Source organism: Oryzias latipes, chromosome 15, assembly GCF_002234675.1.
Source record: "Oryzias latipes chromosome 15, ASM223467v1".
Lineage (NCBI taxonomy): Eukaryota > Metazoa > Chordata > Actinopteri > Beloniformes > Adrianichthyidae > Oryzias > Oryzias latipes.
In genome coordinates, this window is record NC_019873.2 from 16958685 (window position 1) to 16980692 (window position 22008).

The 22008-nt window shown below is 37.6% G+C and overlaps 1 protein-coding gene across 1 annotated transcript; it reads right to left on the reverse strand.

Annotated features, from left to right (window-relative positions):
- Positions 1-13687: 13687 nt before the first annotated feature.
- LOC110013875 lies at positions 13688-21359 on the reverse strand. The gene is made up of 2 exons (XM_020700433.2): positions 21230-21359; positions 13688-18675 (listed from the first exon to the last, which is right to left on the reverse strand). The coding sequence occupies exon 2, from the start codon at positions 18603-18605 to the stop codon at positions 17805-17807; it is 801 nt and encodes a 266-aa protein (XP_020556092.1). The 5' UTR covers positions 18606-18675; positions 21230-21359; the 3' UTR covers positions 13688-17804.
- Positions 21360-22008: the final 649 nt, after the last annotated feature.

A 22008-nucleotide genomic window follows, 5' to 3' on the forward strand; every position in this document is an offset into this window, starting at 1 on the left:
ATCAGATGCTTAAGTCTGCTCTGTATGTCTAAAACATGTTAAGAGAAAATCATAGGCCATAGTTTTTATGTTTAACATAAAGGAAAAAGTTCTTGTTTTTGAACCTGTTTGTAAATGTAACATGTCAAGAGTGTCAAGATGATCAAGTCTTAGAAAGCCAACACCTTAGTACATTTTGAAAACTCATGAATATCTTAGTGTAAACAAAACCAAACTAATCTTTTAAGTAATCAAAAATTTTGAGTTCCCAGCCTTTCACCTTCACTGCCAGTCACAACTCATAATTAAAATAAAAGCAAAATCATGTGAAAAAGTACAAACATTCAAATGGATTTGGATTATAAATGTAAACAACTCTGTGACAGGAGAGAAGAAGTAGGAGGTGGAGGAGGAGGAGGTGAAAGGATGAAAAGATAGGACTTCTTAAGATTTAATTCTGCTGCTAAAAGGAAAATAAGAAGAATCTTACTTTTTCTTTGAGTCAGTAAATGCTAACGTATAAAAGAAACTGGAAGAACACTAATTATTATTAATTAGACCCTTGACATTTTTTATTTCCTGAAAAAACCTTTAGTTTGTAACAATTTTGGCGTGGGGTTTCTCTAAGGCTTTACAATGTTCACATTTTCCTACTGTTGCCTCCCATATGACTTGATGAAGGGATTGATGTTCTGTGTTGTTGGACGGGTGTCCAATCTGTCGCAAAAAATTGCCAGTCATGTTTTGTTCTGAGAATCGAAAAACAAAAAACAAAAGGGGCAGCAGAAAAATTGATAATTAAAAACCGTTTTTCAAAACAACCTTTATTTCAATCTGAAAATAAGGATTTGAGAACGGTGCTTGGCTCAAACTCTGTGTTCTCTGATGATGCTGCAGACAACCAGCCTACCGACTATTCTTCTAATAGCAAGGTTTGTTCTCTTCTTGCTATACTGTCCCTTCTGCTCCGATGGCTTTTTCATGTTTACGAATGACACAAATAAAGTTCTCAGGGTCTGAATATGTTGAGATTCTCTTTGAGAGTAATACGGATTGATGGGATCAGAAAGGAATCCATAAATGCAGGGAAGCAGATTGAGATGTTTAGGACACGATCGGAGGAGGGATGGTGCTCAAGCTGGGGCAGGAGATATCTAGAAGGAAGCCATTGATGTAATGAAGATCAACGTGAGGATGCTGAGTGAGGAAGTTGTAGAGAATAAGGTGAGATGGAGGCAGATGATTCACTGTGGCAACCCCACAGATGAGGAGCGAATAAACAAAAACAGACACAAAGGTCTGTCATGATTAGCGGATAAATTGATGAGATGGTCAAGATCATCAAAAAATAGATGGAGAAAAAAACTTTACTGGTGCAGATTTTACAAAGTGTCTCTTTGTAGAAAAAAACAATCATCAGTTTAGATTTTCCCTGCTTATTTCTCTATAGCTGTCTTCCTATCTTTACTAGAGGAGGTTTGCAGTACATTAAACTGAATGCCCATGGATGTATGGAGCTTTCATTTTGCTCACCAAAGACACCAAAAAACCTACTTTGAAGATTCACTAAAAGGAGTCTCACAAAGATTTAAAGCATTTGAGCGACAGATGGAAGACGGCAACACGAGCCCTGCAGCTGCCATCAAAGAGACCTAGAAGATTTACACTCTTAACATTCAAAAAGTACAACTGCAACTTTTACGAGCCGGATTCATTCCTTCAGAGTTTCCCCTTTTCTCTCTCTCCCTTTTGGGTAAATCAATGGGATTTCACATTTCAGAGAAGTAAACAAACCTTCAAATGACAGCAAGCCTTTAATTAATGAGATTAAACGACTGAATTCTCATTAATTACAGACCTCACAATCGTCTCCTGGAACATGAATATTGAGGTCCTCATTATTATTGTTGGGGCTGTTTTGTTCTGGGAAGACACTGACGTTAATTAGGCAAAACAAGTCAAATGAACATTTCAGTAATGAGGAAACATATCTTAAAGTTCTTCTTTCTTGATATGAATGTGCTGTTTCAAAGCGTTCTGATTTAATCCTTTTTTTATTTTTTATTTGAAGCACAGCGGATCAAGGTGTGCATCGCTTGATTAAATACAGGTCACAGGTTACAAAGTTGTAGTTAGTTTAATCTCTGCTTTACAATCTGTGCCTAACAGAGTTAGAATTTTGCACAGTAAATATGTCTTTTGGTCAAATAAATATATTTAGTCATTTAGTGCAAAAAAAGCATTAGAAACAAAGTAAATATATATATTTATATTGGTGTTCCACATATTTAATCTCACATGAAACACAGATTAAGCTATCATTATTCCTGCAAACCTTCCCTTTTATTTTTTGCAATTCTCCTCCCTTGTATCATCCTGGTTTTGGTCATCATTCAGTGTCCTCCTGCTCGTCAGACCCACACAAACAGGGTTACACACATCACCAGCCCTTAACCGGCCTTCAGCCCAGCCCACCAGCTTTTGCAACAAGGTTCTCCTTTTAACGCTCCCTTTCAGCTCTGGACAATCAGATACCTCCCATCGCCTCCTTTCAGGCTGCAGCTCCAACCTTGTGCCTTCTCCTCCCCATTCTGCGTCCTGTGTCACTTTGTGTCTGCTTCGCCCCCTCGCAATAGGTGCACACGACCAGAAAATGAAGCCGGGTCTCTGCAAGCGGGAATGAGAGCAAGCATGTTTGAGATGAAGAGGAGCGAGGAGGAGAGCTTACCATGTAGGATTAAAGATGGTCAGAAGGGGTGAGGGTGAGCGGGTGGGGTTACACATAGGGAGAACGTTTAGGATCTGGGTTGTACAAATATCTCTCTGTAGATTGAAGTCTGGTACTTTCAAGCTAAACATAGTTAAAATCCTATTTTTGGTACTTTTTGCTTTCCTCATTTGTAAAAACTATCTGTTCAATTCATTGTTTAAAGAACTTCTAAATGCCACGGGACAAAAACAAGGAGTTATGTCAAACAAAAGGCTCTGTTTTTGTGTATGTCATCCACCATCAATCACTGGTCTTGACAGTGTATTAAATTTGATTTCATTCACTTTTATTTCAGTTCATTTTATTCCATTCATTCAATGTTTACATTTTAATTCAAATTTGATTTGATTTTTTGATTCTGTTTAAGTATGAATATAGCATCAGTAATTTAAATCCATTTCATTATTTTGGTTGTCAGAGTTTATTTAATTGAATTGTACTAATGCTATTATAATTTCCGTTTATTTAAGTTCAATAACTGTGCAGGACAGAGCAGGAAAGCTCCAGGCTTCCATTCTCCTATTTCTTTTTCCAGAGAATATTAACTTTTTAATGTATGGAAACCTAGATTCGAGTCATATGACAAATTTATGAAAGTATGACCCTTGATGCCCTCCGTTTAAGAACATTCATTCTGAAAATGTATTTATTCTCTTTGTTTATGTCAAGTTCATGATGGCAAAGCAAGCAAAAATTATTAACCAACATATAGAAACAAAAACCGCAACGTGTTTAACAATGTTAGTTACATATATGAACAGAAGAAAAAGGTAAATAAAGAAGGTATTTAAAAAAAACAAAAAGATCCTAAAATCTAACATAAACACCTACTTCTTGTCAAAAACCTGCTAAAAGAAAATCCTAAAACATGTTTTTAAAGTCTGGACTAAATTAATGTAGATGCCTTACCTTGTAAAGCTCCAAGAGCAAAATATGTTGTAATATTTTGGAGCCAGTGGAGTGCTGCTAAAACTGGGGGAAATGCTCTTTTGCTGGTTTAACTGAGTGCTGGTGGCTGAAGGCTCTGCCTCTTGTTCATGTCTGAGAATCTTTGGGAAAACAAGCAGATCTAAAACAAAATAATCTGTTTGGAATATTGTTAAAATTTACAACCTTTTAATTTGAAACGCTGTTTTCCTGTTTATAAAACTCGTCCCCAGTTTTACCAGGAAGAGAAAATGAAAGTCTCTTTTTTCTGTTTGCTTCTCAAACTAAAGTTTGAAGATCCCAGAACTTAGGAATTAAAGTTGTTTTGTGATACAGGAAGTGTATCATCTGCTCCTTTTCTCAGATTTGACAGGAGCTGATAGTGAAGCCTAGTACTACGTTCACCTTAGGAATGTGACGCACGTTCAAGGACGTGCTAAAGCCCCATTCTGGAACACTCTTTTAGCCTATGGCGTTCACACTGAAAATGAAGGGAGGGGCTTTTTTAAGTTTACCATCGTATGTCCGCCACCTACAGTTGTAAGAGACTTAGTGCAAAATGTCAAAACAGTGCAAATCTCAGTTTCACAGTTAGGTTCCGATAAATGAAAGATCTGGTGTCATATAATGCCAGCCGGGCACATACTGCAATTATTAATTTCTCATTGGTGATTAATTTTTAAATGGTTGGCACTTCCGTGAATAAAAGGGACGCCATTCATGTTGCTGCAAAATCCAAGTCCCTGATTGGTTCAAAGTTCAACCTGGTTTACCTTTCAAAGTGCATTGAGTGGCTATGCGTTTTGTATGTAAACCCCTATAAAAATAGTTGAAAATTGTGTATGAAGGCATTATATTTTCTACTTGCCGACCATCTATTTTCATTGTTTCTTAATGTGTGGTCACATTACAACTGCCTGCTTAAAATAAGAAAACAAAGACAACAGATTGAGCTTCGAGACAACATCAGTTTCTTCTCTAGTTTAGTTCTCAAGTGCCCAGAAATACCTAAAGCTCCTGAACATCAGACTTTAGACATGAAAGAGCACCTGCATTTTTCAAAATAACTGTTGCTTTAACACAGCAAAAATTATTATTTTGATCCAGAGGTTGACGTTTTGTAGTCACATTGTTACAACTTGTGTTATAAATGTGTTTCTTCATTTCAAAAACATGATATCAGTAGTAACGGCATTATCACTAGACAAAATAATGAAATGTTTGCATATCAGGCAGAAAGACACAGACCTCCATGTATCTGTCTGTGTGTTGTGACCTTTTTGCCCTCCATATGTTTTAAAGCCCGTTTGTGTGTGTGTTTGACCGCACACAGCAGCAGTAACAGCCACACCGGAAAAGGCCACATTTTTCAAGTTTGTTTGAGGCATTTAAAATGCTAATACTCAGTTTATTATGTGCTACATCAAATGCAAATGTTCTGTTTTACTGCTGTGAAGTTCAGCCGACGTTACCATTTGCATATCTTACGTCTGTCTTCTTAGCATGCATGGAGGAACTGGATGGCGGGCAGACTCTCAATAAATAACATTAACAGGCACATTAGACAAACAAGCTGCAATGATGCAGCGATTAGGGAATGCACGGCTTAAATGTAGGTGTTTGATACCGCAGCATATGGTGTGGAAATTCCCCCAAATCAACATAACGCCAGCGATGTCTGGAAATGTCAGCGAGAGCAGACGGATTGAAAAAACATCACTTCCGCAGCAGACGCTTTATGATGTTGAGGAAATGCTGCGGAAGAATTTGCCTCTTTAGGACCAACTGGCGTGCGGCGCTGTGTGTGTCTGAGTGTGTGCTGCTGAGGGGGACAGCCGTTGAGGCCATCATTCAATCTTTTAACTGTAAATAAGAAACTTTGGCTGGTTTAATGCTCGACTCTCTTTAGCTTTTAATCACCTTCAGGCTTTTGTTAAGACAGCCGGCGAGATGGGAAGTAAACATTCCATAAAAAGAGTCATTTATTCCAGTTAAAGCATCTTTGACTGTGGAAGCTGTAATTCATTATGAATGCCAGGTGGTAAACAAAGACACTTTGATGTTGTCAACTCTTAAACTTTTTTCTCACATGTTTTAAGTTTTTCCCTGAGATATGGAGCACATATATTTTATAATTACCCTGTAAAAAGGTTTTATACAGTATTACTGCGGCAAACAGTTAAGATGCATTTGGTAAGCTAACATAATGTTAAAACACGTATTCTTGTTTGTGGGAAAGTAAATTCAAAGTCCCAAAGATAGTCAGATCACTTTTTTTCACTGCATAAAGAGTTAAGCTAAAAATAAGAAAAGAACGCTAATTTTAAGAAAAAAGCAACCAGAATGTATAAAATTATGTGTCTATGCAGCAAGTAAGTTTTACTTACAAAGAATTCTTATAATAAGATTTCCAAATCTAGAAACAAGATGTTCCACAAGCATTCAAAAAGGGAAAAATACGCTAAAAAACCTGTAGAATTACTTTACTTTGAATGTTTCACAGCCCAAGAGTAAGTATTTTTTTGTTCCTTCTAAGTAAATGGTTTGCATTTTGTTAGTTTTTATGTACCTAATTGTAGTTCAATTTGATTACTGTGAGAAAAAATAGTGTGATGAGCAGAAATGACTAATTATAGAACAAAATGTTAGTAAATGAGAAAACAATCTTAGTACTAGTTGGTCCATCTAAATAAATCCTCAAAAATCTAATTACAAGCACTTATTTGTAGAGCATAAGTCTAAATTTTTTGTTTTCAAAATAACGACAATGAATGTCAATCTAACTTTTCAACATTTTTTCAATTTTGAAATATGTCTTGAAATTGAACCAAAAATTAGAGTGCATTTTGAATTTTTTTGAGTCTTAATTCCAGCTTTTTTTTTTTTTATTAACAACACTACAGAACAAAAGGATTTTAATAATATTTCCTGTTCTTTGTCCTAGATTTGAAAGAGACAAAAAAGTTCTCAATTTCTGATTTTGACTATAGCTTGGAAAGTTATAGAACAAAAATAAGTTTAAACAACTTCAAACCTTGTAAAATATCTGCAAAGATTTAAAACAAAGTTTTCAATCCTCAAATATATATTAAATGGTTTGCAGTGTTGAATTTATGCATGCGTGTCAGTCCCGTTGTTCTCCATCTCCAAGTTAAAATAAGCCATCTGTGCTTTCATTTTTGAGCAACAAAGTGAACTTTGACTATTACTCCATCCTTTGAGCTGTTAAGGAATAAAAAAAACAGAAAATGTAGAGTTTTGCTGCAATTGTTTGCAATAATCACAATAGTGAGTCTATTCATCGAAAAACATTGCATTCAGGCAGAATTTTTTTTAAACATTTTCTTTGCTCTAAAGTCAGTTCATACTCAAGTTGGCTTCCTTGTCAACCATACGAGGACATTTTTGTGGGATTTTGAATCATTTTATCGACTAAGAAGCAGGATCTTAGATGAATTTTCTATACCGTTTTTCCCTTTCGGGGTCACGGGGCTGCCGGAGCCTATCCTGGCCACTTGTGGGCGAAGGCAGGGGATGCCCTGGACAGGTCGCCAGTCTGTCGCAGGGTAGAATGTCCAAAATCACACATCCATTCACTCTCACACTCACACCTATGGTCAATTTAGAGTTGCCAATCAACCTATGAAGCATGTTTTTGGACGGGGGGAGGAAGCCGGAGATCCCGGAGAGAACCCACGCATACACGGGGAGAACATGCAAACTCCACAATGAAAGGTCCCCTGTTGATGTTCTGTTTTGAACCGGGGGCCTTCTTGCTGTGAGGCAAGAGCGCTAACCACTGCGCCACCATGCAGCCATAATTCTTACATGAAACTGCAACTTCTAGCCTAAATAAAGCTGAATTTCTGAAAAATCCAGAATCCAATGTTCCAACTCTGTTTGTAAAAGTTTCAGAGTTTCTTCACGCCAAACACCTGGTGCAGTTACAACTTTACTAAATCAGCCGAGCCCTCCTCGCTTCTGAAGGTCACTTGGGATTAGATGCCGCAATTCTCTTGTTCTTCTGATCCTCTGGAGACAGGCATCAGCTCTGCGACGCAAAGAAATGCTGAAGTGATGCAAATGGTCTGCTCTTCGCGATTCCCTCCTTCTTCCGCCCTTGGCTGCCCAATAATCTCAGCTGCTCCATCTGTGTCTCTGCTGCTGTTAATCCGCTCCACAGCCGTGAAAACTCTTCATGAGAGAGAGATGACCCGTTCTAATGGGTGGAGGCAGCCACCCACACACACACAGCTGTGGAGGGTCCAACAAAACGCTCACAGACATCTACCAACCCATGTGAGTCTGACCTGGTTAATCTAGACTATTTAAATGAAACTCCAGTTCACACTGATCATTTTTTGGTTGATTTACAGAGAAATTCATCAGAACTGCATGTCAGGATGTTTGGAAGACTTTTTTTTTATTTATTTTTGTCCTTATTCCACTCACAAAATACCCCCTGAAACACACACACACACACGCACACACATGTAAGTAAATAAATAAAATAGAAAATGCCCCTCTCACCCTTCCACGGGTGGTTTCTCCTCCAAGCTCGGGTCCTCCAACAGAGGCCTGGGACCTTGAGAGCTTGAGGGTCTTGCGCAGTATCTTAGCTGTTCCTAGCACTGCGCTTTTCTGGACTGAGAAGTCTGAGGTCTTTCCACACACATATATATAAATATATATACTAAATATATATTTAAATACACTGTATATATATATATATATATATATATATATATATATATATATATATAGGTTAAGAAAACCTTAACCTACTTTATTTTCCAGCTCTTTTGCCAAACTTACTTAATAACAGAACAATAACATCTGTGCTTTAATCTCATTTAAATCAATGACAGTTTGTTTTGAATCTTTACTCATTTGGATTTGTGCGTCTGACCATCTGGAGGCAGAACTCCAGCGCTCAGTCTCAATCGGCTACTACCTCCTGGACATTTGTTAATTTTTTATACTCAGTTTTATCAAATAGACAAACAACCAGTCACTGCAAACAATGTTTCAGTTTCACATCTCTTATGGAGTCTGGGAGAAAGACAGGTCCTCAAAGGAAACGTGTAGAAAAGGAAATCCTGCAGACAGATGGATTTTGCCCTGCATGTATCAGAGCTAACCTGTCTGTAGACTGTTTATTTGCAGCTAAATGAAGAATCACTTTAATGACTGCTGCAGTGTGAACATTTTTACTTTTTACAAAAGTTGTTTTCCATGTTTTTCTGTTTAAATACCCCCCCCCCCCCCCCAAAAAAAAAAAAACCCATGAAAACCACTGACTCATCACTAATCAGTAATGCACTTGAAACCTCAAAACATTTATTTTCCAAGTCCAAAGTAAGAACAAAATGTTTTAAAAAGCGTATAGGTGAGAGAGAATCAGTTAAATTGTCACATGAGTAAATGAGAAATCTAACATGAATATCCATAGAAGGGATATCTAGAGACAGAGTCTTCATAACTACAAGAGGCTCTTCAATCTGTGATGCAATCCTTTTAAAATCAAGATTCCTTAATGTCAATTGACAAAGACTTTGCAAATTGATGCTCTGCATCTCTGAAAATGAAGAGAAACTGGAGAAATCTCTGTGTCAGGAACAAAGCTAAAGACCTTTCTTGAGCAAAATGTCTAATAGAGTAAACACAGTGTATTGATGTGATGCAGGCACTTTTTTACTATATTACAAACTAGAGGATTAGCAGGACTGGCCAGTTGCCTTTTTTCAGTCTCATTTGAGCAATACCGCCTGCAAGTGAGTGGTGGTTGGAAATGTGTAATGTTTCCAGCTTTTCGTTTTGCTTCGGTCTTTGGTTTGATCCTGAGAGTGCCGTGTGAGAGGGCAAACAAAACCAGACCAATTCTTAGCATTTTTCACCCATTTGAACTGATTCTTTGGTTAAATCGGCCACAAATCCACATAAAATTATCTATAAATGCCAAACAGAATGATTTCTAGCAAAAGAGAGAGAATTGTTAAAAAATTTCTGTTAAGAGCAGCTTGTTGTCCGCTCTGCCAGACTTACAACAGGCAGACCCAAAGACGCAGGACATGCCTGTAATTTGGAGAAAAGAGGAGGGATAGACGGAGGAATTAATGGTTGGGGTGTTCACCCACTTGGGGGAGTGATGGGGGTTGGGGTTGATAAGTGAGGAAGGAAGCATATGTTCAGTTCTCTCTTCTGGTGCTTGCATGTTAGTTCTAGAAATTTGCCCTTTTGTTGTCAGTTCTGTCACTGATGTCAGCTAAAACCCAAATCAGCTGTTGTGAGCTCTTTGATTGTTGCTTCCTCGTGAGCTTAAGCAACACAAACACCCACAGACTTTTCTAATGAGGCCTGCCGAGCGCTGCAGCGGTAGACCGCTTCCCCTCTCCATCTGCGCCCAGAAGATCCAGGCCCCTGACAATGAGGTGACCATGTCACTGCCTGAGCCGGAACAGAGGGACCCACAGTGAAATGCATAAAGAGAGGGGGTGGGAGGGGAGGGACACATTAACAAGCTATAATCTCAACTGCCTTATCCATAATGCATTGTGTGGGCCAATTTACATGGTGCTGGTCCCTCTGGGGAAAGGAGATCATCCATCACATTAGTTTATTAGCTTCCTCGCTCCTTCTCTCCGCCACACACACAAAAACTGTTATTCATCTCTGCCTCTCCCTCTGTTTAGTGGGCCTGTTTTGTCACGGTTGTTGTTTCAAACTGCTGCTGCCTCTATAAAACAACTCCAAACCGAGCCGTGTCAGGCAGACTGTGGCAAGTAGAAAAGCTCTTCATTTTAAACGCATTCAGCAGTACTTTTTTTTTTGGTCACAGCAGTAAACTAGTGTGAGGCGTAGTGTGAACCCCATGAGTTTGAGCTTTCTTTGAAGATAAACGGCTCAATAGACGAAAACACTAGTCAAAGGTAAAACTGGCTTTTTACAACAAAAATTCAGGATCTCATTTTTAAAATGAAAAGAATTATAATTTGTGGATATTCTTCTGTTTTCCACCAATAAAATATCATGAAAAACTATTTATAAAGAAAAAAATAAGTGTTCCAGTTTGTCTGAGAACTTAAGTAATGTTAAAAAACTGAATCTAAGATCAATCATGGGGCAGATGTCAAAAAATAATGAGTCTAATAACAGATCTTTTACCTCAAATTCAAAAACAAATACTCTCAGATAAGAATAAGTAAGTTCTCAGATTTTATATGATCCTGCCGCTACTCTGCACACTACACTCAGATTTATGTTTCACTCACAGCAGGTGAAAAAAAGACGAGTGGACTTATTCTGTCACTGCATCCAACAGATCTCTAAATGGAAGTAGAACAACTTCCTGCTAAAACAGAAAAAACAGATAACCTTTTCAAATATAGGAATAATTAAAACTTTAAAAGTTTATTTGGTATAATTTTAGATTCTTGAACTTTAACGGTCACGATGACGAAGATCATTAGCAGGTCATTCAGGTCATCTTTTCACTGGGTTCTGTTCTTCAGTGGAACTAAACTTGAAAGGTTCATCTGAGAAAAACTATAGAAGCTGCTAAGATGAATGGCAAATAAGTTTTTTAGATGAATCATAAAAGTCCAGCTGGCATCCTCTGAATACACTATCCGGATGTAACTTAGAGAACATTAACAAAATAAAAGGTACTGTCTAAAACCTGGCCTAGAGAGACTTTTTCATATGTTCATCTCCACCAGATTAGATGACTTTTGGTTCACTGGACTCAGTAAACACGCTGCACGGGAGCTGCAGTTTATCCAGAACACTGGTTGGTACAACCACATCCTACCTCAGGTCTTTACTCTGGCTTCCTGTCCCTCAGAGAATAGCCAGCTCTGCTCATGAGCAAGTCTCTGCATGGCTTAGCACTAAGAACATCTCTGACATGTTGTTCTCATTTGAACAACCCTAGCTTTGAGAAACCTGGGGCTCACAGACATGACTAAACACAATGAGACAACAATTCTGTTGTACGAAACTAAACCTAGAACAGTAAACAGTTTTAACTCAAGGTTTGACAGCTTGTGATATTATTGCTATAATTATTATTTTTCAACTGGTTTCAACTGGGTTTCTGTGCTTTTAAATAGTCCTTTTTTGAATGCCACTGTCATTTACCATGTCCTTGCATTTCTTTCTCTTTTCTCTCAGACGTTCTTGTATATAGTTTGTTCAAACATATGAATTCAGACCTGTGAAAACAAATCCTCTTGGATTTGTGGACATTAACAAACCCTTCACCCTTCAAAACCAACATTATTTTGGAATCCAGACGCTCACTTATATTTTTAATGATCAATTATAACACAACATGCTCACCTCTCAGGCTAAAGGTCAAAAGAAAGTGTTTTTTGATCAGTTCACTTATGCGTTTTCTAGATGGACTCAAGCCGCTGTCGTGCCACGAAACTCGCGCGCTCACAGGATGCAGATCCATCAGGTCCTGCGGGCATCCTTTGAATAAAAAGAGCTGTAATTGCAATCATACATGTGAAGCTCTGGGTCTGTGCGCAACACCGTACCATTAGTATCACAAATAAGTAATAATTTGCTAATGACAACATTATGTTGAGTCAGTTTAGGACCAATTAAAGTGAGTGATATTTACATATGCCTAATGAATCACCGAGCCTGGCAGCTCGGACGGGCTCTAATGAATATTCATACAGGCATTTCTCCCCGCGCGCCGCAGTTTATAAACTGAATTATGGCTGATTTGCCCTTTTAAAAAATGAACATGGGCGCATCTCCCACAAGGAGGCGGCGAACAATAACGGCTGATTATAAAAATGTTTTACTGCTGAACTGCCGGTGAGGAGACGGTGCCAGCGTGGCGCAAAACTCTGGTGGAGGGAAGCAGGAGAGGAAGAGTGGAACTGACAATCCAGGAACACGTTTTTTAGTTTTAAAAATGGGATGTTCACATTTTTTCAGCTTACTTATATCCAAAAAAGTGTTGCAAAATTGCCAATAATCCCACATAAATCCCCAAATCTTTCCCCATCTCACATGCGCCATAATCAATTTCTATGCGCTCTTTTCTTCCTGGATGTGTTTTAATCTGAAAATCCTGGATTCTGTCCACCACCGCTGACCCTCTCAGGTGCGGGATCAACAGGCGGCATCAGTTTGCGTTCAATGCCTTTATCATGCAAATAGGCGGCTCTCCAGCAGGTGTCAGCGCTTCCTCCTCACTCACGTGCGCTCTCGCCATCTCCTCACATGTGCCATTATCCAATCACACATGAAATCACGGACATGCACAAAAACCAGCTGCACTTCTGCGTGCAAACATCATAATCACAACAGCAACACTTAAACGCTTCAGACTGAGCTAACCTTTATGTGAAATAAAACCTAATAGCAGTCATTTGGCAGCAATGCTCAAACAAGATAACAAAATAAACATATTTTTTTACTTAAATATTATAAATTATAACATATAAGTACGATTTTCATTGAAAAAAATCTATTATTGACCAAAATACCTTTGGACATTTTCCTTAAATTAGCCTACCTTTTGTTTTACTTTTTATTTTATTAGAATTTTTTGCTGCTTTGTTTTATTTGACCATTTAGATTCTCCTTTTAGATTTAGATTTTTATTTCAAATATACAAAAAAAAACGTGCAAAACATTACAAAATAATCAACACAATCACCATTTTCAATATAAGAAAAAAATGTATATGTTAGACTAAATTAAAAAAACAACAACACACGTTTGTAAAGGTGATAGGCAGCAGCAAATAAGCATATTCTTTTATCTACTTTTCACATATTAATCAACATTCAGAAACTATTCAAAATGTTTCCCTAAAGTTTTTTTTTATTAACTGTCTAAATGCAAAAAGTTTTTCAGGGTAAATGTTTTAATGCAATAATAAATAAAGAACATTTACTTTGATGAGTAATTTCAAAAATATATTTTGTCTCGAGTTGACCAAAAGTTAAAACTTTAAATATTTCACCAACTCGTTTTTTTTTTTTTAATTAATGATTAACTTAATTGGATCAGTTTGATTTTCAGGACAGACAGGACAGAAAAAAGCCTCAACCTATTTCTGTCACATGCTGACCAGTCAAACAACATGCTAAAACATGGAAGCCTCATGTTAGCATATTAGGCAGTGGAACTTCCCCTGTGGGTGCACCGCTTCATCTGCTGAGCAAAGGCCTTGTCACCTAACAGTGATATGGTCCTGGTTCAAATCCCGGCTGTGGGTTCTTCATGCGTGGGTTTTCACTCCGGCTTCCTCCCAATCCTCGATGGATTTTTTTTATTCTAGACGGTCACTTAGGTGAGTGTGTGTTGGTGGTGGAACTTTACAAGCTATTGGGGTGTACTCCACCTTTGCCCATTAGTTGGCTCCAGTAACCCCATTCACCCCAAAAGGGATTCAGCAGGTTCTAAAGATGGATGGATGGATGTTCTTTTTTTCCTTTTTGTTTAGTGTTTCTGCATTGAAGAAGGTAAGAGTTACCTTGCTCTACTCATTTTTTAATTGTTTAAGCTGTCCATTTTTTTAAAGGACTTTTGAGGAACACAACGTTGAATTAAAATATGACTTTAGCCGTAGTTTGATCATGTTATCAGCTGTGTTGTGTCCCTAATATAGTTTGTTTAATCATTTCCTACAAAACAACTACAGGAGTGAGATGCTGTCCTCTGTGAATCTTCATGACTTGTAAAATTTGAAACAGAAAAATAATTCGCAACCATAAGAAAACAAGGCAGAATGTTTTTATGTTTGCAGCAGACATGTACACAAAACTTAAGACACAGGAAGTTGTGTTGGAAAAGTTTGCAGAGTAAATATTTGGTGTTTGAACCATGACGACGCTAAAGGAAAGGAACGCAGGAAACTGCAGAGGGTGCTTCTAAGTAAAATCTTCTATTTTTGCTTAAGATGCATAAAGTTTCATGTGAACATTTTTTGCCTAGAATTATAGCTCATTAATTGAAATAAATAAGAAATTCAAGCAATTTAAACAAAGATCGTGTTTTCCCATTTCTGTTCAGGAGCTTCAAAGCTTCTTCCAGATGGAGACCTGACACTGATCATGAAGGTCAACTTATCCCTTTGTTTTACAGTCAAACCTGCTGTGATACAAACAGCTTTGAGCTGCATTTTTTTTATTGTCTGATATTTCTATTCTGTCCCAGCCTCGGGGAAATAGATCACACTGCCATCTGGTGGTTAGAATTTTCATTACAAACCATTACAACTCCCCCCATCTACAGTACCTTTCCGTTGTACCCACACTTTAACACACAAACAGACAAGTGGGTTTATTACTGCCGGTGTTTAAAGGGGTGTGGCATTTATACAGAAAGAAACATAGAAAAAGCAGTGAAAAACTTTTTTTAAATGGACTTTTAATGGTGGCTATACAGTGGCATAGTGGTTAGCGCTCTGAAGCAGAACACCAGTGAGAGACTTTTCTGTGTGGAGTTTGCATGTTCTCCCCATGCATGTGTGGGTTTTTTCCGGGGACTCTGGCTTCCTCCCACCGTCCAAAAACATGCTTCATAGTGAATTGGTTACTCTAAATTGTCTATACTTTAGGTGTGAATGTGAGTGTTCATGGTGTGATTTGTGGCCCTGCGACAGACCGCCAACCTGTCTGAAGTAATTATTCAGTTGCTCGTCAATCAGTTAGATTGTGGGCCTTCAAAGAGCATTTCGTTGAAGGTATAAACTAAGATTAGCATAAATCTTATAATTAATGTACTCCGAACCTTAAATTGGTTAAAAGACACCTGCCCACAAAAAAGAAAAGGCTTACTCAGCTTTTAAAATTCTCAATATGTTCAAAGATGTCAAAGACAATGTTGTAGACCTACACAAGACTGGACTGAGCAACCAACCAGCTTGGTGGGAACAGTTGGTGTGATTTTTTACAAAAGAAACAAATGTTGCAGGGCACCTTTGCAAGATCACATTTGATGGAATAGTCACCTTGGATCTGCTGAAGGGACCTGAGCTGTGAACAGATGAGTTTCAGCTGCAGCAGCGAATGAGGTTTGGGCTGCAGCAAACCAGCTAAAGGGATGCTGAGGTCTATGCAGAGGTGAAGTGCGCTGCAGCTCCTGACAGGACTTGTCTATGACTTCCTGGGGTTTGGAGCAGATTCAGGACCCTCTTTTTTTACCCTTGGTCCAGATCATTTCTTTGTTTCTTTTTCAAAAGTCGTTTTTACAAATCCTAAATAAAGTAAATGTAACATTTTTTTTTTAATTAAATAAGAAAAAATATTACACTGAAAAATTTTCAACATTAAGAAAGAGAAAAAATTCGAAGCGTTCCAAAAAAAAGTAGTTTCAACAAACTGAAAATGCCCCTCATATAGGACCTGTCTTCCTTTTATGTGGAATTACTTCTTTTAGATTACTTGAGGAGTGGATAACAGAGAGAATAAAAGTTTCACTCCAAGAATTTGTGAAATTAAAACACATTCATTTGAAATTGTTGGATTTAATCTACAAAAACCCCTAGAACTTATATTTGGGTGACGACAACTTCACTGTTTGGTAAAACGGGTCAAATATTTTGAATTCGTTTCCAAATTATTCCAAAAAACAAACTCTTTCTTTCTTACAAAAATGAGAAAACCCAGGATTACCAGCTATTTTGTTTCTATAATGTAAAAGAACTGAAATCCAATATTTATATTAAAAAGAAAGAATAAAGATTTACATTACTAGATTAAATAGAAGCCTGCTTTATTATTCTAATGGTGTCTGGCTCATTGTTTCTGATTGAAATTATTTGTTCAGGGTTATGCTTAGTAGCCAGTAGTTAAAGTTTCTGATGTGAGTAATCCCATAGAAAAATGTATATTTGACAGCATTTTCACTTAATATTAATATAATTCCTTAGTATTTAATTGTTTTTCAGGACTGTTTTTGTATTTCAAAGCTTTTTTTTAAACAATTAAATCATCTAGTAAGACTTTTCACATAAAAAAAGGTTTACATGGAAGAGCATGTTGTTTGAAGAGCAAAAAATGTAAATGCATTACTAAAAAGTCCTTTACCTGAGGGCTTAACACTTTTTGTGTCTGCCTAGAACGCATAACCTGTATTTTATAACAGACAGTCCTAGACAAAAAGGATTCAGCTTCTCTCTGTTTACTTTGCTACTGGCTAAGACGGGTGTTCTCTTTTTTTAACAAAAAAAAAAAATCATTATTCAGCTAAATACCAATAGCTTTAACCAAAATATCAACATTTACATTAAGCTGAGCTTAGCCAAAGTCTGTGTTAGCACTAACATCAACTGACTTCTGCTTATTGTACCGTTAATTTAGTTCTTTTACCAGAATTTTGCTTCATTGTTTGTTTAACTCCTTCCTGACTATGCTTGATTTAAATGACTTCATCATTTTTAATCTAATCTGAGGGTTTTTTATATGCATATTTCAAAGCTTCTTCATCTACTGATGAGTATAAGTTATTTATTTTAGAACATGTCAGCTGTTTTACAGCTAATTCATCAAGCTGCTCAAAAATGTACAAAATTATACTGTACTGTTTTTTGAGATTCAATTTGGTTTTTGGTCAAATGTATCTGCTGCCACCTTGTGGAATAACTTAAAAAAGAAACTGATGCAACCATCTAAAAAAACAAAAGCAGTTGATGCCTCAAACTCAGAAAGGACTGAAGGAAGCAGAAGTGAGAACGCAGAGTTGACATGAAGGAAAACATGGTCAAGAAAATGTCCAAATCAGCTGAAAGTGTTGAGGGTTTTTTTTTTTTTTTTTGGTTTTTGCTGACTCTTTGTTACAAACAAAACGGAATCCGCTGACAAATCCTCTTAAACGTCACATTGCAACACACATCATAAAACAGCCTGAAAACGATAGCATTTGTAGCTGACCATCTCAGCATGAGCTTTTTCTCATTTGTGACCTTGTAGTTATGGGATATGTTTAGTTATATGTTTTGAGTCTGTGATCCTCACTTATGAGAATTTTTACACTTGAACAAGTTTTATGTCCCATTTCAAAAATATTATGGTACGCTTTCTTTTGCTGATTGATTGGAAGTTTAGTCTTTTAATCTAGAAAATATTCACATAAAATATTCACATTAAGCTCTTCTTTAACTGTAGACAAAGCTGACGTATATCTCAGATGTCTCTGGTAGTTTTGGTAAGTGCAAGTCAGGGAAGGGCAGAGCGCCGTCACTGCCTATATGTGTTTTCACCGTATAGGCTTTGGCCATCGCCCCCCAGTCCAGCACGGAGCTGTTAATGATTCCCAGACGGGCCTGTTCATGATAGGCCGCTCCGAGCTCCCTCCCCAGAAAGATGTCTTGGACTTGAACTGAGGACGCAGCTAAAGAATCTCCCATCGCGTCTTCGATAAAATCCATGTTGGTGTCCAAGTTGAATCTGTTTTTGTCTAAGTGAGACCCGTATTCTCTCTCTGGGTTGGAGTTTGTGGTTTTGGCTCTGTTTGCAACACCAAACGGTCCCTCTGACAGGTTCACCACTGTCAGCCTCTCTAGGTGTTGCACGACGAAATGCCCCTCCACAGACAGCAAAGCCGATCCTTTGGATCCTTCAGGCCCACAGTGGATCAGGGTCAGGTGTTTCACCTTGGAGTGGTTGAGCAGCCGTGCTGCGTTGGCCGGCGATGTGAACCAGACAGTTAAATGTCTCATCTGCAAAGCAAGAGCTGAGTACGACTGGGGACGGTGCAGAGAGGAGAGCTGGACTTCTTTGCACCAGCAGTCTGTCAGCAGGGAGGTGCTGCAGGGCGGAGGGTCCTGGCTGCAGGAGTAGTGGAAGAAGCTGCTGTGGGTGACATAAACCAGATGGGGGATCGATGGATGTAGGAGCACAGAGACACAAAGCAGGGCGGAGAGGAAAGGCGAAGGCGGGTTTAAGACAGGCATCATGAGAGGAAGGGAGTCCCTGAAGACATGCTGAAGAGTGGCTGTGAAGACGATGAGGCCTTCAGTGTTCAGCCTGGAGAAAAAGAGTCAACAACCAATGATTCTTAATATTCCTAATACTAAAACAAACCTTTAGAATCTATTCCAAGGTTGAGTTTAGTGTAACCAGTACTCCTTAGAATCCAATATTAGAATAAAGGATGTTTATTCAGTCTCTGTGCATCAGATTTAACAAAAATATCTACAATAAGAGTAAATACAGATATAGTCTGACTACAGAATATTCTTTCTCTCTGCAAGCATACAAAACTCCCCTTCCAGTACTAAATATTTGCATCAACCATAACTAATTTAATCACAGATTTATGGTAACTAAAAAAGGGACCTCTAGTCATATTTGAGGAAATGTCCCTACGTTTTTACAGTAACTTATAACAAGATGAGTAAAAATAAAAATGAAACTTCTGTGTATCATTCAAAAGGGTCAGAAGTTTCTGTCTTGAACTTCCACTTCACAGCAATTTTTTTTCAATGAAGGATTTTAAAATCTTTATAAAGAAGTGGGAAACGAAATGTACAACTGACATCTAAAACTAATACCGGTAAATAGTTTGTGAGATAACATTGGTGTTTAAATCAAAGCAAAGGTTATTGAAAAAACCCTTCCTGTTTATCACGTAACAGTTTTCCTGCTTTAAAGCACACTGAAATGCTTCAAGTTTCCTCCCTAATGTATTTGTCATCAAAATGTGTTTTTTTTTTTTCATTATGAAAGAGGAAAAAAAGCACTGTGGACGCCGACAGCTGGTTTGGATCAGAGCGCACACACAAAAGGCCTGTGAAGGGTGTGTTCTTCCTGAACCACAGTCATGAGGATACATTGTTTGGCACGGCGGGCCCTCATTGAATTACACATGCAAAAACATACGCGCACAGTCAGAAAATTATAACTGTGGAGGAAGACCGCTTTGAAATTTTCAGAGAAAACAGTGTTTTGAAATCTTGGCTTCTCCAAAGGTCTGGGTAGGTTTCCTGGTTTGGCATCGGTATCAGGGCAGGAGCATGACACTGTGTCTTATTTTGACGCCCGGACAGAGCTGACCACTACATTCTTCCACTGGCCTTGGGCTAGGTTAAACAAAGAGACTGTTATCTGCAGCATTTTTGACTCGCAGGTTTTACTTCTCTGCCAAAACTATGGATTCAGTTTCTTCAAAATTCAATAAACGTTCAGCCAGTCAGCCGGGTAAAAACAATAAAAGCACAAATTTGTCTCCAAAGTCCAATTATGTTTCGACACTTTTGGTCCAACAAAAAGGTTGGGAAAAGTTTAAGTATTTTATTCTTCGATTTACAAACAATAGGAAGTACAAGAAAAGGTTGAAGCAAAAGAGCAGGGTGTAGCAAAAGAAAATAAGTTTGTTTAACTAAGTGAAAGCAGCAATGTAATTTTGTTATATTACAGAGAAACAGCTTTGTAAAATAAAAATTGGGAAATAACTCTTTCCTTTGTCTTTGCTTTTTTGATGTTTCCGATAAAAACAAGAAAGAAAAGTTTTCTTTTTAATTTTGTATGAGGACTAACAAAAATCTCAATAAATCATCAGATAATCTGTTCAGATGTTTTGAACTCTATTGTAATCTGTACAACTTTGTGTAACTTTTAATTCTCTCAAATAAAAACCTAAGCATTAATATGTGGCGACTTTCAGCGAATACAGGCTTGAATGACAAAAAAAGATTATAAAACTACACACACTTTAGTAAGATTATGCTATCCTTAATTCTGTTAACCCTTGACCCCTGTAGTAGATTAAAAGCAGTTCCAAGAAAATCTTCATTTAGTTTAGTATTATTTTAGATTACATCCAAAATGGGCCACAAGTCATGACAAGGACTCAATATTACAAAAAACAAAACAAAACCTTTTTTCAATTGAACCATTGTTGCCGTACAAGACAAAGGTAACCTGAGGTAAAGCAAAGAAATCCAAGGTGTTTTTATTGGTGCAAGCTATGGACACACATGAAGCTTTATTTTTGAAAAAGACCTAAGAGATCGTTCCAGTTATAGAAGCAAAATTCACAGTTTAGTTAGGAACTATCGATCAGAGAATGTGAGCAGGAAAATTGTTACTTTCACCATCAGAGACACTTTGCACAGTCCAGAGAAGCTATAAAGAGGACATACAGCTTAATTTATGTCCTATTTTGTATCAGAGCCAGGTACAATGCAAGACATGCATATATGTCCAAATACTGAGAATAGGAAGTACTAAAATGAAACTTGGAATGCCTCAAACAGCAGATTGTTGTCTTTTTGTGGGTCAGCTTTCATAAAGCTACTCAGAAAACCCTTTTAAAACTCCCACGCAGCAGTGAAATTCCATCTATGGAAAATCATCAATGCTGTTTCTTGTCCATGAAGACAGATCATTGCAATCTTTGTATTACATAACTCAGGAATGTACAACCATGCCATGTAACATGAGATTGCTTCACGTTCCCTCAGTATGATGGCACAGCTGAGCTAAAACATGCCTTTTTAGAACACAACAGTTTGGTTTTAGCGCTTTTGAGGTAATATAGTAAGTTTCCTCGCCGCTATAATGGTGGTTTGTGACTTACCTCACATCCCTGTTGGGAGGCTGATGTGAATGCGTCGGATGGACGCTGGGATGGGGAGAAAACTCACACCAGCTGACGTCAGAATGTGGGAAGGGTCCAAGGCTGAAAGCTGGAGCAAAATGGATTTCAAATTAAAGGAAGCTATGTTTGATCAAACATAGAAAGGGGAAATCAATGTAAAGAAATACACAACGCTTCACAGAAAAACTTTCGATTTTGTTTTTTTCAGGAATCCTGCAAGAATCTCAGTTTTCCCACTTGAGAAAAACGATTTGTCAGAATCTCTAATGTGTTTATGAGATATTTGACTGCATTTCTGCCTTTGAGTTTCTGTCAGAAGCAAAAAAACAACAACGTGATTGTTTAAATGTTGTTTTCTGGGGGAAACGTGCGGGAATGACCGGTGGTTTCCACGCAAGCTGACAGCCTGTGGCAACTTGTGCTGCATTCACTTGTAGTTGGACATATTGTCATGCTAAATTCCGCCTTTTGTCTGTGGCCCTGACATTTTGCTGTTTTCCCTTCCCTTAAATAAAAGTTTATTTTTCTTATAAAATTTATATTTTAGCATAACTTATGTGTTTTAAGATTCACAAACAGCTTAAAGACAAAGACAAATTTGCTTAAAAATTGTAATTGTATCAAATAAAATTAGTATTTCAATTTAATCAGTGCATTTTAGGTAAATAATATAAATTATGATTACAAATTTTAAACGAATGGATGGAATATTTATTTAATGCAAACAAAAGAGAGAGAGAAAATTTAAATAAAATACA

Bases quoted from the DNA above. Each gene is read 5' to 3' on its own strand.
- LOC110013875 (XM_020700433.2), bottom strand. From the start codon at position 18,605: ATGATGCCTGTCTTAAACCCGCCTTCGCCTTTCCTCTCCGCCCTGCTT.